The sequence below is a fragment of the Hevea brasiliensis genome, chromosome 3 (genome assembly GCF_030052815.1).
Source record: "Hevea brasiliensis isolate MT/VB/25A 57/8 chromosome 3, ASM3005281v1, whole genome shotgun sequence".
Lineage (NCBI taxonomy): Eukaryota > Viridiplantae > Streptophyta > Magnoliopsida > Malpighiales > Euphorbiaceae > Hevea > Hevea brasiliensis.
In genome coordinates this window covers 80,297,285-80,310,253 of record NC_079495.1, presented here as the reverse complement: position 1 = coordinate 80,310,253, position 12,969 = coordinate 80,297,285, and the positions used below count along the sequence as shown (strand labels likewise).

General features: G+C 34.4%; 1 protein-coding gene across 1 annotated transcript; it reads right to left on the bottom strand.

Moving 5' to 3' along the window:
* Positions 1 to 11,972: 11,972 nt before the first annotated feature.
* Positions 11,973 to 12,533, bottom strand: LOC110665158 (uncharacterized mitochondrial protein AtMg00810-like). Its single transcript, XM_058143346.1, has 2 exons — positions 12,423 to 12,533; positions 11,973 to 12,362 (listed from the first exon to the last, which is right to left on the bottom strand). The coding sequence occupies exons 1-2, from the start codon at positions 12,531 to 12,533 to the stop codon at positions 11,973 to 11,975; spliced, it is 501 nt and encodes a 166-aa protein (XP_057999329.1).
* Between the last annotated feature and the right edge of the window lie 436 nt (positions 12,534 to 12,969).

The window sequence follows — 12,969 nt, the reverse complement described above, 5'->3', positions numbered from 1 at the left end:
TTTGAAAATAATATTGAGATTTGAACTTGAGATTTTGAGATTGACTTGAATGGGTATAATGGAGTTTGGATTTGGAAATTATTTTGGAAGTGTTTTTAAACAGGTTCAGAAGAACTGTTTTTTTAATTTACAGCCGGCACTCTGCCGGATTTTCTATAAAAATTGCAGATAAATTCAGATTTATCAAAATGGAAAATAAATGAATTAAAAGGGATAAATTGTAATAGAAATATAAATTGGTGCTCCGGCACACTGAGTGGCATAACTTGCTCGGCTACACTATAGACGGCTAAAGGGTGTCACATTTAGTGGTATCAGAGCATCGATTTAGGCGTTTTTGGGCCTAGATAGAGTACATACCATTGCATTGCATTTGTAAGTGTTGAGGTGACACTGATGCAGATCTGTTTGTTTTCTTATTTTGAATAGGATATGGATCCTGCTTCGCAAAGAGCAGTTGAGGAAGAGGTGGAGAGTCGTGCTCCACCAAGGGCTGAATCTGGGGGCAGGGTAGAATCTGCTCCACCAGCAGCTGAGGCACCTGCCCAACCTCAGTTTGCGTTATTTCAGCAAATGACTGAATTCTACCGGCAAATGATGGGGGCAATTCCACCACCACAACCACAGCCACAACCACCACCAGCACCACAGAAATCTCATTTGGAGAAATTGAGAAAGCATGGGGCTGTGCACTTCTTTGGGAAGAGGGAGGATGATCCCATGGCCTAGTGGGAAGTAACCTAGTGGGAAGTTGCGGTTCTCGCAACTAAGAGCCCTAGACCAGAGAGAAAATTCATAAAATAATTTTTGGGACTCCAGAGAAGGGTCATTGAGGTTCCTATGGTATTAGAATGCCAAGAAAATGCTTAGAAAATTTTTTCAATTGGTACAGACAATTTTAGTATGTTAAGCCAAACGGAGGGCATTTTGGTCATTTCGCCTTCAGAGGTGATTTTTGGCCGACTTGTCCAGTTAACTAAATAATTATTATGACATAAAATGTAAATAAATATTGCTAAAAATTAAATTGAAATTAAGTAGACAAGAAAAGGAAAGAAAATGAAAGAAATTAGAATTATGACATCATTATGATGTCATTAAAATCCTCCCTCCCAATCAAACTTTGACACATGGCACTAACTTATTTAAAATGACTTTATGGGTAGAAAAAAAAATTTTGAAGATTTTGCTTGTTAGAAAAATGTTTATGAGCAGCTTTTGGTAGTGGATGAGGGATTGAACATAATTAAGTAAATGAAATGCAAGAATTGTGCATGTATGAAATGAAAAATTAGACACTTGAACAATTCTAGGGTTTGCTCATGTGATGATTTATTAACCTTATAATGGTCAATTAGTGACCATTTGAATGTGTGTGAGGAGGAAAAGAAGTGAGTTGTGGATTAGTATTTGAGTTTGGGTGAGTTGCCTTGGCTAACCTGCAGGACTAAGTATGAGTCCAGTAGGTTTGGGTAGCCATAAATGGAGCTGTGTAGGTTCAATTGGTGCAAGGACAATTGGACATGAAACTAAACACATAATGGCACAACTTTGATGAAGAAACCCTGCCCAGAAAACCAAACCAAGTTGACCTAAAAATTGCCCTAATCCGGGTGACTTGCATTCAGCCTAAGCAAAATGACCAAATGAACAATATTTATTCATTTAGTCATAACTCAGTGTAGAAAAGTCCAATTGACCTGACATTTTACCAGCAAATAGCTGATACATAGACCTAAAACTTTCATGAAGAAACAAAACCACAAATTTTGAACATAACATATTCAAAAACTGACCTACAATCAATGTACAAAACCTGCAGAATTGGTTCTGCCCAGAAAAATCTAGAAAATTGCAATTCGGCCAGTTATGGTATTTAAGCCATAACTTGAGCTAAAAAACTCCAAATGGAGTGATTCAAAAAAAGAAATGTAACTAGACACAATAAGGAACAACTTTCATGAAGACAATTTTGTCAAATTCCTACTGTACAAATGACCAATGGAACAGTAAACTTAGTGCTTGAAATCTGAAAATTGTGAATAACTAACACTAAGCTTATAAATGGTATTGGCAACTAATATCAATAACTTTAGAATGCAAAATGTGGTATGTTGGGAATATTAGAACCAATGTACCTATTGTCTATGCTAAAGTCAATATTTTAGTTAACTAATGAAATGAATAGTAACACTTAAACTTCAATTTCAAGAATTGAGAAATTTAAAAGTGTAACATGCCTAGTACGCCTAGCAAGATTGGTTTGGATAGGTTGGCATGCCAATAGGGTTCAGTTAGCAGTACTGCACATGGCATGATGCCATTCTGTGATTTTATGGCTTTTAGCCATTCTGACATTGTGTTGAGACTTGGCCTTGTGCCTAATGTTATTACAGCTTATTAGCTGTTCTATTGCACACCGAGAGATACATATGTAACCGATGGTGTGACGGCCCAAGGTACTTGATACCCAGTGCCAGTTTACCCGTTTATCCAGTCCAGTCGTCCAGTATAGGTTACTTGGGCAACCAAAAAAATGAAAGTGGACAAATTTAATGAAATTATGAATATAACAAGTACATAATAAATAAGATTACCAATAATGATCAAAAAATGGTCTGCGTAAGACATCAGAACATGCACTGCATATTTATTTTCTGTTATTTCTTTTTATTCTATTATTGGCACCACTAAGCATTATTGCTTAGCGTGTTACTTTTGCCACGCATATATTCTGGAGAGATCGATAGAGAGCCCAATAGACTACAGACTGGGTGAGATCATCTGCAGCTCTGCATAGTATCCGTGTCACCTCACCGATGTCAGTGCATTGGTAGGACACTAGGTTTCATTTTGGGTATTTTGTAATTAACTTTTATTTTCTCATATGTAATTGAAACTTATGTAATGTATTTTGGTGTTAATTTAAATAGTGAAAATTGTGTTTATGAATGAAAAAGTGAATATTTATTTATGACTTTTATATGAATATCATATGAGATGAATGATTGAGAAATGGAAATGTTGTTAAAAAATATTGAGATTTTGTTGATGAAATGGAGTTTGGGATTGATTGAAAATTTTAGAAGTGTTTTTCACAGGTTCTGAAGAACTGTTTTCTCCATTTTTAGCTGGTACTCTGTCGAATTTTCTATAAAACTTGCGGAACCTCAAATAAATTTATGATTTTAATAAATGACTGAAATGAATTATATTTCGCAAATTGTACTTCATGACTATGAAAAAAAATAAATTATGAAGAATAAAAATGATTGAATTAAAATAGGGTGTTCCGGCACACTGTGTGGCATATCTTGCTCAGCTACACTGCAGACGGGTAAGGGGTGTCACACATTTTTAATACTTAAATTCCAACAATTTCTTTGCAGACTTATCCTACCTATTACGGTTTATAAATTTCAGGTCTTTCACATTTTTGTGTATGGTGGCACTATTCATGGCAGTATTCAAGTCAAAATATTGACTTTTTTTACTTAATAGGTTTATTAGTTTTAATTGCACCCATATACTGCATTTTGGTGTCAATTTTGTTGGCATTGATTGCCAATTCAATTTCTAAGTCTTCTAAGAGAAATTGCAATTTTTCAGTTTTGGTCCCCTGTTTTCTACTGTTCCATTGGTCTGGTTACTGTGAGAATTTGGCTAAGTGTCCTTCATCAAAGTTGTTCCTTATTGTCTTAACTTTATTTCTCTTTTTGAATCACTCCAATTGGAGTTTTTTAGCCTATGTTATGCCTATTTTTCTAAGGCTAGTCGGATTTGGTGTTACCCAGAATTCTGGGCATTTTCTGGATATTGGCAGTTTTTGGTGTGTTGATTGCAGGTGGTTTTTCAGATAGGTTATGGTCAAAATTTAGATTTGTTTTCTCCATGAAAGTTGTAGGGCTATGTCTTAGCTTTCTATTGGTATAAAATTCAGGTCATTTGGACCTTCCTAGGCCAAGTTATGGTCATTTACGTAACTACTGTTCATTTGGTCATTTTTGTACAAGTCAGTGTGCCCTAATCCGGATTTGGCCTAATTGTTTACTAAGTTATGGTCATTTTTTGGGCATAATTCCTAAATGAAAAATGGTCCATTTTGTGTCTTGTTTCATTCCCAATTAACCTACCAATTGGGTTGGTAAATTTTCAGTTTTGGTCCCTGAAAGGGACCTAGGTCAAGCTATCTGCATATTGACCTTAACCAATCTGAATTGAAACTTGGTTCTAACAATTCACACACACCACAAATGGTCACAATTGACCATTTCTCAACTCAAATAAGGTCATTTACATCAATTGACCAATTCTCTACAATTTTTCTCCCAAACCCTACATTAAAAACCCTAATTTTTCCAAGTGTTTCAATTTTTGCAATTAAGGTATTTAAACATTCTCTACACACTTAATTGAACTTGCACATATTTTATCAAACCAAAACACATCAATTCACACTACCACCATGGCAGTTGAAGTTCATTAGGGTTCTAACATGCTTCATTTTGTTTGATTTTTCTATCCATAAGTTCATCAATTTTAACTTAATTCATGCATCTAACTCATAAAAATAGAAAGAATTTGAAGGAAAATCACTAACCTTTACTTTGAATTCCAAATCTTCAAATCTCTCCACTTTCCTTCCCAATTCCTTCTTCAATCTTCTTTTCTAGGTCTACTTAAGAGTTTTTTTGCGGAGAAATCAAAACAATTTTGGGTTAATTTTAGGGTTTCAAGAGCTCAAAGAGAGCTTTAATGGAAGAAAGGAAGAGAAAAATGAGAAAGAGGAGAGAGGAAGGGTGGCATGTGAAGAAGAAGAAGACTAAAAATTGATTTTTTTTAAAAATTTTAATTGGTCACTTTATAAGTAATTATCCAAATTTTTTAAATTTAAAATTATAGTTTTATTATTTCATGCATTATGTCATGCATGATGATGTCATTTTATTATTTTCATTTTCTTTTCTTTTTCCTTTATTTTTTCATTCTTCTTTAATTTAATTCTATATTTCAAAATTTTTTTTTCTCTGATTTTATTAGACAGTTAGGTCAGGAGTCAGCTCTAGGGGTGAATTAACTAAATTGCCCCTCGCTGGTTCAACTCGGTTTGCAAGTTATTTGATATTTCTTCCAGATCTCTGACCTAATTATTTGACCTACTTAACAACTCTTTTTCGTGATTTTCTCTTTTCTACTATGTTCGCAATAGTCCTAAGGACCGCGGCGTCACATTTTTCGGTTTGAAATTTGAGTTAAGACTGACCTCGCAGTCATTTCCCGGGAAGGTCACCCATCGCTGTGACTCCTGGCTCATTTAACTTTTTATGCTTTGTTTTTCTTCTTTATACTTAACTATTTGACAATTACTAATTATTTGCGTTCAAGGTTTATCTATGTGTCTTAGACATGGTTCTAATCCCCTTAATTGTCCGGACCGATACCGGTCACCGGAATAGTAAAATATACCAGGCTATGCAAATAGGGGTATTACAATTCTCCCCCCCCCCCCTTAAAAGAAATTTCGTCTGGAAATTTTACCTGATATCAATCTCTGAACAGCTGTGGGTGCTATCTCCTCATGTCCTCCTCTCATTCCCAAGTAGCTTCTTGGCCTGAATGATGGTTCTACAGCACTTTAACCAATACTATTTACTCATCGATTGCTCACCTCGTGTGCCAAGTTTCTTATGAGCTTATGTCATAAGTTAGATTCAAATTCATTTCAATTTTAGAGGTAAGCAAATCTGTGTGCTGGTGGATCCACTTTTTTTAGGACCTCATATGATCCTATAGGTGAGAACTTAGTTTTACTCTTTTCTTATCAAATCTCTTGATCATTTGATGCAACCTACAGTTTAGTTTGGAATATTTTAGTCTTTTCTTGCTGTTGTTTTAGCAATTATTTTCCTTTGTAGTTTTTTTTTAAATGACCTTGTTGGTCATATATGAACTGCTTATCTCTTTATTGGCCATAGGTCCATAACCATTATCTTACCATCTCCATTTATGACTAAGGCCTATGTGCCATTTTGCACTATCTTGTTTGCTTTTGCTTAACTTATTTCTTTCTTGATAAAATAGTTCGGGATATCGTTACGCGTCTTAAGTAGGTTGTTTGCCCTGGTGGCAATTCCTCATCTAGTGTTTTTCTCATTTCTTACTGTTCTATTTGTTTCTTTTTTCATTCCACAACTTAACTTTAATTATTTTATTCCTCAATCTTATCTTCTTCCTAAAGAATACCTGACCAACTAGTTCCTATCGAATTACTATTATCAGTAGAACATCATTTCTTAACTGTTTTATAAGTTATAATTATCATCCATAGCATCCTGTCTCTTCTAGGGGAACAAAATCATATTTTGTGTCTTACTGTTACACAAATAGAATACTGTTCCTTACTAAACTTTGAGCAAAAGATCCATTGCAATACCAGAACAACTATAAACCCCATATCGGAGATTGGATGACCTAGCCCTATAGGTGTTATTTTTAAATTTTGACCACACTAAAATCTCTAGTCCCATAACAATTCCTGATGTACTGTAATTCATGCTAGGTAACGGAGTCGTTAACTCTTACTACCTTGCAACCATGATCTTTTGATATTCTAATTATAGAGTTTTAAATCCCAAATTAGGATTTTCAAACTCAGTTCTAGTAATAAAACTCTATTCTGGTTTATTTGTACCTGAGCGAAAGCTATTTGTAACTATTCTTATCCTTGTGTACTATTGGGTAATACGTAGCTCTACACAATAAATCCCAAGTCAGTACTGTAATCTGTAGCTTACAGCACAAACATCAAGAATATTGCATAGTTACTACGATACATCCCAATAGATCAAACTTCCATATATCTTATTTCTTTCAAATCCAATAATATCTCAAACTTATTTTGATTATGGTACCCACTGACATCTATCAGCAGTAATACCCTTACCTGCATCTAAGGTAGCTATATTACTATGACTTACTTTTAGGTCCTCTTGCCTTACCTAAGTAGGCTTACTAATTAACTTTATAATTTATCGTAGTCTAGGAGATGTCTCTCACTAGAAACTTTTCCAAAATTAATTCTAATCACGCTTATTATCGTAATTCTTATCCTAAAAGACTAATCACTAACACATCAAAATTTATCTCCATGCAAGGGAATAGCAGTAGCACATATAATTTTAGCATTAGCATATAAATAAGTAGAGCCAGAATCAAATAGTACATAATTATTCCTTTCAAAAGTTAAGAACGTACCGGCAACTACATCTGAAGTCTCTGCTTCTTCCCCTCCATGCATGGTGTTCCATCTTTCTAGTGTATTCCTCTGCTCGAGTGGGTCCATTGTGCTAGGATTACCCGAAGTGCTGTCTCTACTTATGCCTCTGCCCCTACTGACTATTAATGAGCCTCTAAAAAAAGGTCCCTTAGGCAAATCCCACATGGTAAAGCACGGAGATGGTCTTGGGTTCAAAAAATAATGATATATAAAATGGGAAAACTAATCACTAGAGGCGCCTTTTGGTGGAATGGCCTGGAGCGTTTGAAGAACTCTAGAGTTAAGCATGCTCGCTTAAGAGAAATCCTAGGATGGCTGACCTCCTGGGAAGTTCTCCATTCCTCCTATGGGACAAAACCGTGAGCCTTATGGCCAAAGTGGACAATTCCTCTGGTGGTTGGAGCCCGATCGTTACAATTGGTATCAGAGCCGCTCGTGTGTCCTCTTGGGCGATAGTGGGGCAAACCTCAGCGAGGACGCTGAGTCCCGAAAGGGGGGGGAGAAAGGTCCATTAGGCAAATCCCACATTGGCAAAGGCTGGAGATGGTCTTGGGTTCAAAAAGTAATGATAATCACTAGAGGCACCTTTTGGTGGAATGGCCTGGAGAGTTGGAAGAACTCTAGAGTTAAGCGTGCTCGCTTGAGAGAAATCCTAGGATGGGTAACCTCCTGGGAAGTTCTCCATTCCACCAATGGGACAAAACCGTGAGGCTTATGGCCAAAGTGGACAATTCCTCTAGTGGTTGGAGCCCGACCGTTACAAGCATAGGTGGCGAAGAAGCAAGAGTCTCAAAAGAAGAAATAGGTGGAGATGTTAGAATGGAAGTTGAGATTGAAATATGATCATGGAAAGGGGTGTCAATATAGGTAGATTTAAAGGGAAAAATAAGAGAAGAATCTGTGTTAGATGAAGAAGAGGAGAAAGGAAAAATAGTTTTATGAAAAACTACATTTCTTGAAACAAATGTTCTGGCAGTAAAAGTATCATAGATAAGATACCCCATTTGACCATAAGGGTAAACCAGGAAAATATATTTCACAACTCTAGGAGAGAAGAGAGAATTTATCTCTTCCTGTAGAATGGGTAGAAGCAAAATAAAGGCATCCTAGAGTTCGCATATTTCAAAAAAAGGATGAGCAAAGAGCATTTCATAAGGAGACTTGTTATACAAAAGGGGTGTTGGCAATCTATTAATGATGTAAGTGGCTACAAGAACACAATCACCCCAAAAAGGTAATGGAAGTGAAGCTTGAAATCTGATTGCTTTTGCAATTTTAAGCAAAATGTTTTTTTTTTTTTTTTGTTCCACAATGTCATTTTGTTGAGGAGTGGCAACACAACAACTTTGATGAATGATGCCCAAAGAAGAAAAAAAAAAAGATAAACATTCTTTTTGAAAAAATGTTATGGCATTGTCTATTCTAATTTTATGAACAATGGCTTTGAATTGATTTTGCATTAAGGAAATGAAGTTCCTAATATAAATTAAAACTTCATATTTAAATTGCATAAGTAGAGTCGAAGTAGTTCGTGTGAAATCATCAACTATAGTAAGGAAATACTGGGCTACTATACGAGAAGTGATTCTATAAGGACCCTAAATATCCATATGAAGCAACTCAAAAGGAAAATAAGCAGTTGAATTACTTTGTGAAAGTCTAGCTTGTTTAGCTAAAGCACAAACATCATAAACATGTTGTTTACAATTAAAAAAGATAGGGAATAAGGTTTTTCGTTTGGTATATGATGAATGATCAAGCCTGGCATGCCAAAGATTGTATGCGGACACATTTGTGATAAAAGTTTGAATGTAGGAAATTTAGCTATTAAAGGTAGCTAAAGAAGGGGGCTCGATGTAAATAGTCCTTGACGCTTTCTACCAATCCCTAAAACCTTATTCGATGCAAGGTCCTGAAAAACACAATGTGTAGGAAAGAATGTAACTGAACAATTGAATGCCTTAGTAATCTTGCTTACTAATAACAAATTAAAACAAAGAGCTGGTGAAAAAAAAACATTAGTTACTGACAAATTAGTGTGATAGCAGCTTGACCAATATAATTAACATTGGCTAGAGTTCCATCAGGCATATTGATTGAAGCAAGGTTAGTTAGTGAAGTAAAGCAATTTGAAAGTAAAGAATTATTATATGTTATGTGTTCTGAAGCACCACTATCTATTATCCAAGTATTAAAAGGTGGAAATGAGGTAAAGCAATGAGCAATACTTGCCATTTTAACTTCTGGTACTATAGAATTTTTTGAATTGATTGTAGCAGCAGTCGTATAGTTGCAAATTTGCTACAATTGTTCCTAAGTAAGAGGTAGTGAGACATGTTGTGTCACGAGGACTAAAGAGAGAGTTTACAGTTAGGACACATTAGCAAATGATAATGGATTAGCAGTGTCAGTAGGTTGAACCATATTTTTCACAGCTTTTCCAAATTGTGATTGGGATGATCCATTTCAATTTCTATTATTGAATTTAAAATCAAGTGGAAAACCATGAAGCTTAAAGCAATTGTCCTTTGAATGTCGAGGTTTATTATAATGACCATAAGTCAAATTCTTCTTAAAGTTTCTTACAAATTGAAAAGAAGAAGGTTGTGTAGCTAATGTTACAGTAGACTAAGAAATTGGGGAGATAATTTGTCTTTGTGATTCCTCTTGAGAAAGCTTGTTGTAGACTTGGTTCACAGAAAGTAAGGGATCCATTAAAAAAATTTGACCTTTAGTTGCAGTATATGATTCATTTAACCCCATAAGAAATTGTGAAACCTTTTCTTGGTTATCATACTCAACACTAACTCATTGGTTCTAGCTTGTATTTAATGAATTTAAATAATCCCAAAGTCTTTTGAGCTTAGAATAATAAGTGGAAAGTAGATCTGTACCTTGAGAGATATGATATATTTCTCACTTCAATTGGAAAATCCTTGTGAGATTGGATCTAGCAAACCTCCGCTTCAACTCATTCCACATCTCAAATGTTGTTGAACAATACATAATTGTGTCAAAAACATCTTTAGATACTGGATTGAGTATCCAAAGCTTCATAAGATCATTGCATTTTCTCTAGTGTGAGTACATCATTGAGGTTTCTTCAATTTTTGCATAAGTTCCATCTAGACAGCCTATTTTATTTTTTAATTCAAGAGCTATAACCATAGGTTGAAACCATGGATTGAAATTTTCAATTCCAATGAGAATATGAGAATATGAGTATTGGTGCTATCTAATGGATGAATACAATAAGGATGATTAGGATCAAAAGGTGTTGATTATAACATTCCAGTGTTTGAAGTACTAGAAATATTAGGTGTCATCATCATTTAATAAGAGAAGAAGAAGAAGAAGAAAAAGAAGAAGAAGAAGAAGAAGAAGAACAACAACAACAACAATAACAACAGAACACAAATCAGATTTCAAATGAATCTTACTTTGATACCATGTTAAGATTGAAAAATTTTGAAGGCATAAACAAAAGAAATGAGCTCTTCAAATACACAACTTTCTGGAGAAAAAATTTTCTACATCCCAATTATCTATAAGTATGGGTTTATATATACAAAAATCTGTAACAAACTAGAAAGAACAAAAAAGAAATAATTACATTTTTACAAGCCTAACAACTGTCGTAACAACCTAAAAAAAGAATAATTACTACTAGCAATTTTTCTAACAAACTTTGATTCTCTTAATAATTTAAGTACTATATATAATATAATATAAAAATAAAAAAATAATTTATCTAAAAATAATATTAATTAATTAATTAAATTAAAAACATCTTAAAAAAAAAGAAAGGTACATAAACTATATTTTTTTAGTGTCAAACAATTATTTTTGGTGTAGCATGAATCTCCAGTGAGTTCTTGTAACTTTAGTGGCATCTCTCGATGCAAATTAAGTAGGGAAAAAGAAATGAGAATAATCTCTCATACTCATTAACAGAATGAAAGGAAGGTTTATATATAGACTGTTACTCTTATCATTTGCTGACAACTTAGTATGGTATCTCTAACTGAGTGACTAACTAAAAAACAAAGTTCTCACCTACTATCTGGAATTAAAAACAAATTAAATTATATTACATCCTCCCATCAAAATGGAGATGGGTTGATGTTAACTAATCCTTTCTTGGACAAGAAATAGTGAAAGAGGTGAGATGTTAAATGTTTGATAAATAGGTTAGCTAGTTGAAATTTAGCAGATATATGGGTAGTGTGAATAAATCCCTAAAGTAATTATTGGCAAACTAAATGATAATCAATCTCCAGGTGTTTCACACGCTCATGAAAAATGGGATTCTCAGAAATATGGATGATTGCCTTATTATCACAATGCAAGGGAATAAGGCAACGAAGAGGGACTTGGAAATATGCTAACAAGTAGCTAATCCCTTTTAATTCACAAACTACTAACACCATGCTTCTATACTCTACCTTGGTTGAAGACCTGTTAATGGTTATTTGTTTCTTTGATTTCCATGAGATGAAGGAAGAACCAAAGAATACATAGTACCCCATTAATGACTTTTTTGTGGTTAAACATGTTGCCCAATCTGCATCACTATAAGCTATTAATTTGAAGTCATTAAAATATGGAAAAAATAGTCCTTTTGTAGGTGACCTTTTCAGGTATTAGTAACAGCATCCCAGTGAGGTTTGCAGGGTTCTTGTAGGTATTGGCTAAGTTATTGAATAGTGTACGAGACATCTGGCTGAGTCAAATTAAGATATAGTAATCTTCCCACAATACTTATATAACATTCAAGCTCATGAAGAAGATCCCCTATTACAGCATCAAGCTTATGACTCTTCAATATGGGATACTCCATTGGTTTTGTTTCTAACATGCCCGCATCATTGAGGATATCCAAAATGTACTTATGCTGATTAATTAAAAGAGCAACATCACTCCTTAGAAGTTCCACACCTAAGAAATACTTGGTATAGCCAAGATCTTTAATAGTGAAAGCTTGATGAAGATAGCTTTTAACGATAATAAGATCAACTTCAGTAGCTTTTGTTATCAACAAATCATCTACATAAACAAAAAGAGCAACAAACTGATTTTCCATCCCCTTTATAAATAAACAATTATCATTAACTAACTGCTAGAAACTATATTCAAGAAGCTTCACGGTCAACTCCTTGTTCCACTGGCGACCAGCTTGTTTGAGTCTATAAAGAGACTTAATGAGACAACAGACTTGTCCTAGTTTAGCTTTCAAGTAGCCTTCAGGTGGCTTCATGAATAATTCTTCTTCAATGTGACCATTTAAATAAGCATTATTGATATCTACTTGGTGAATGGCACAATTATTTACTGCTGAAATGGTAACAATAATTGAAATGTGACTATTTTAGCTACTAGAGAAAGCTTACCATGTAATCTAAACCAAGAACTTGATTATACCCTTTTGCGACAAGTCGAGCCTTTAGCCTCTCCACAATAACATTGACATTATACTTAACCCGATATACCCATTTAGAAGAAATGACCTTTTTGTTTGGTGGTAATTCTTTCTACTGTCAAGTACTATTTACCCCAAGGGCTTTTAATTCTTTATTCATAGCTTTTACGCACTATGGGTCATTCTTAGTGTGGAAATAAGAAAGAGGTTCATGTATTTTTGATACTAATGCAATAAAGTTTTGATACGATCAATGAAAAATAGGGTTAATAAC

Bases quoted from the DNA above. Each gene is read 5' to 3' on its own strand.
- LOC110665158 (XM_058143346.1), bottom strand. From the start codon at position 12,533: ATGAAGCCACCTGAAGGCTACTTGAAAGCTAAACTAGGACAAGTCTGT. The intron at 12,363-12,422 runs GTGAAGCTTCTT...TTATTTATAAAG, and splicing joins AGTGGAACAAGGAGTTGACC to GGGATGGAAAATCAGTTTGT.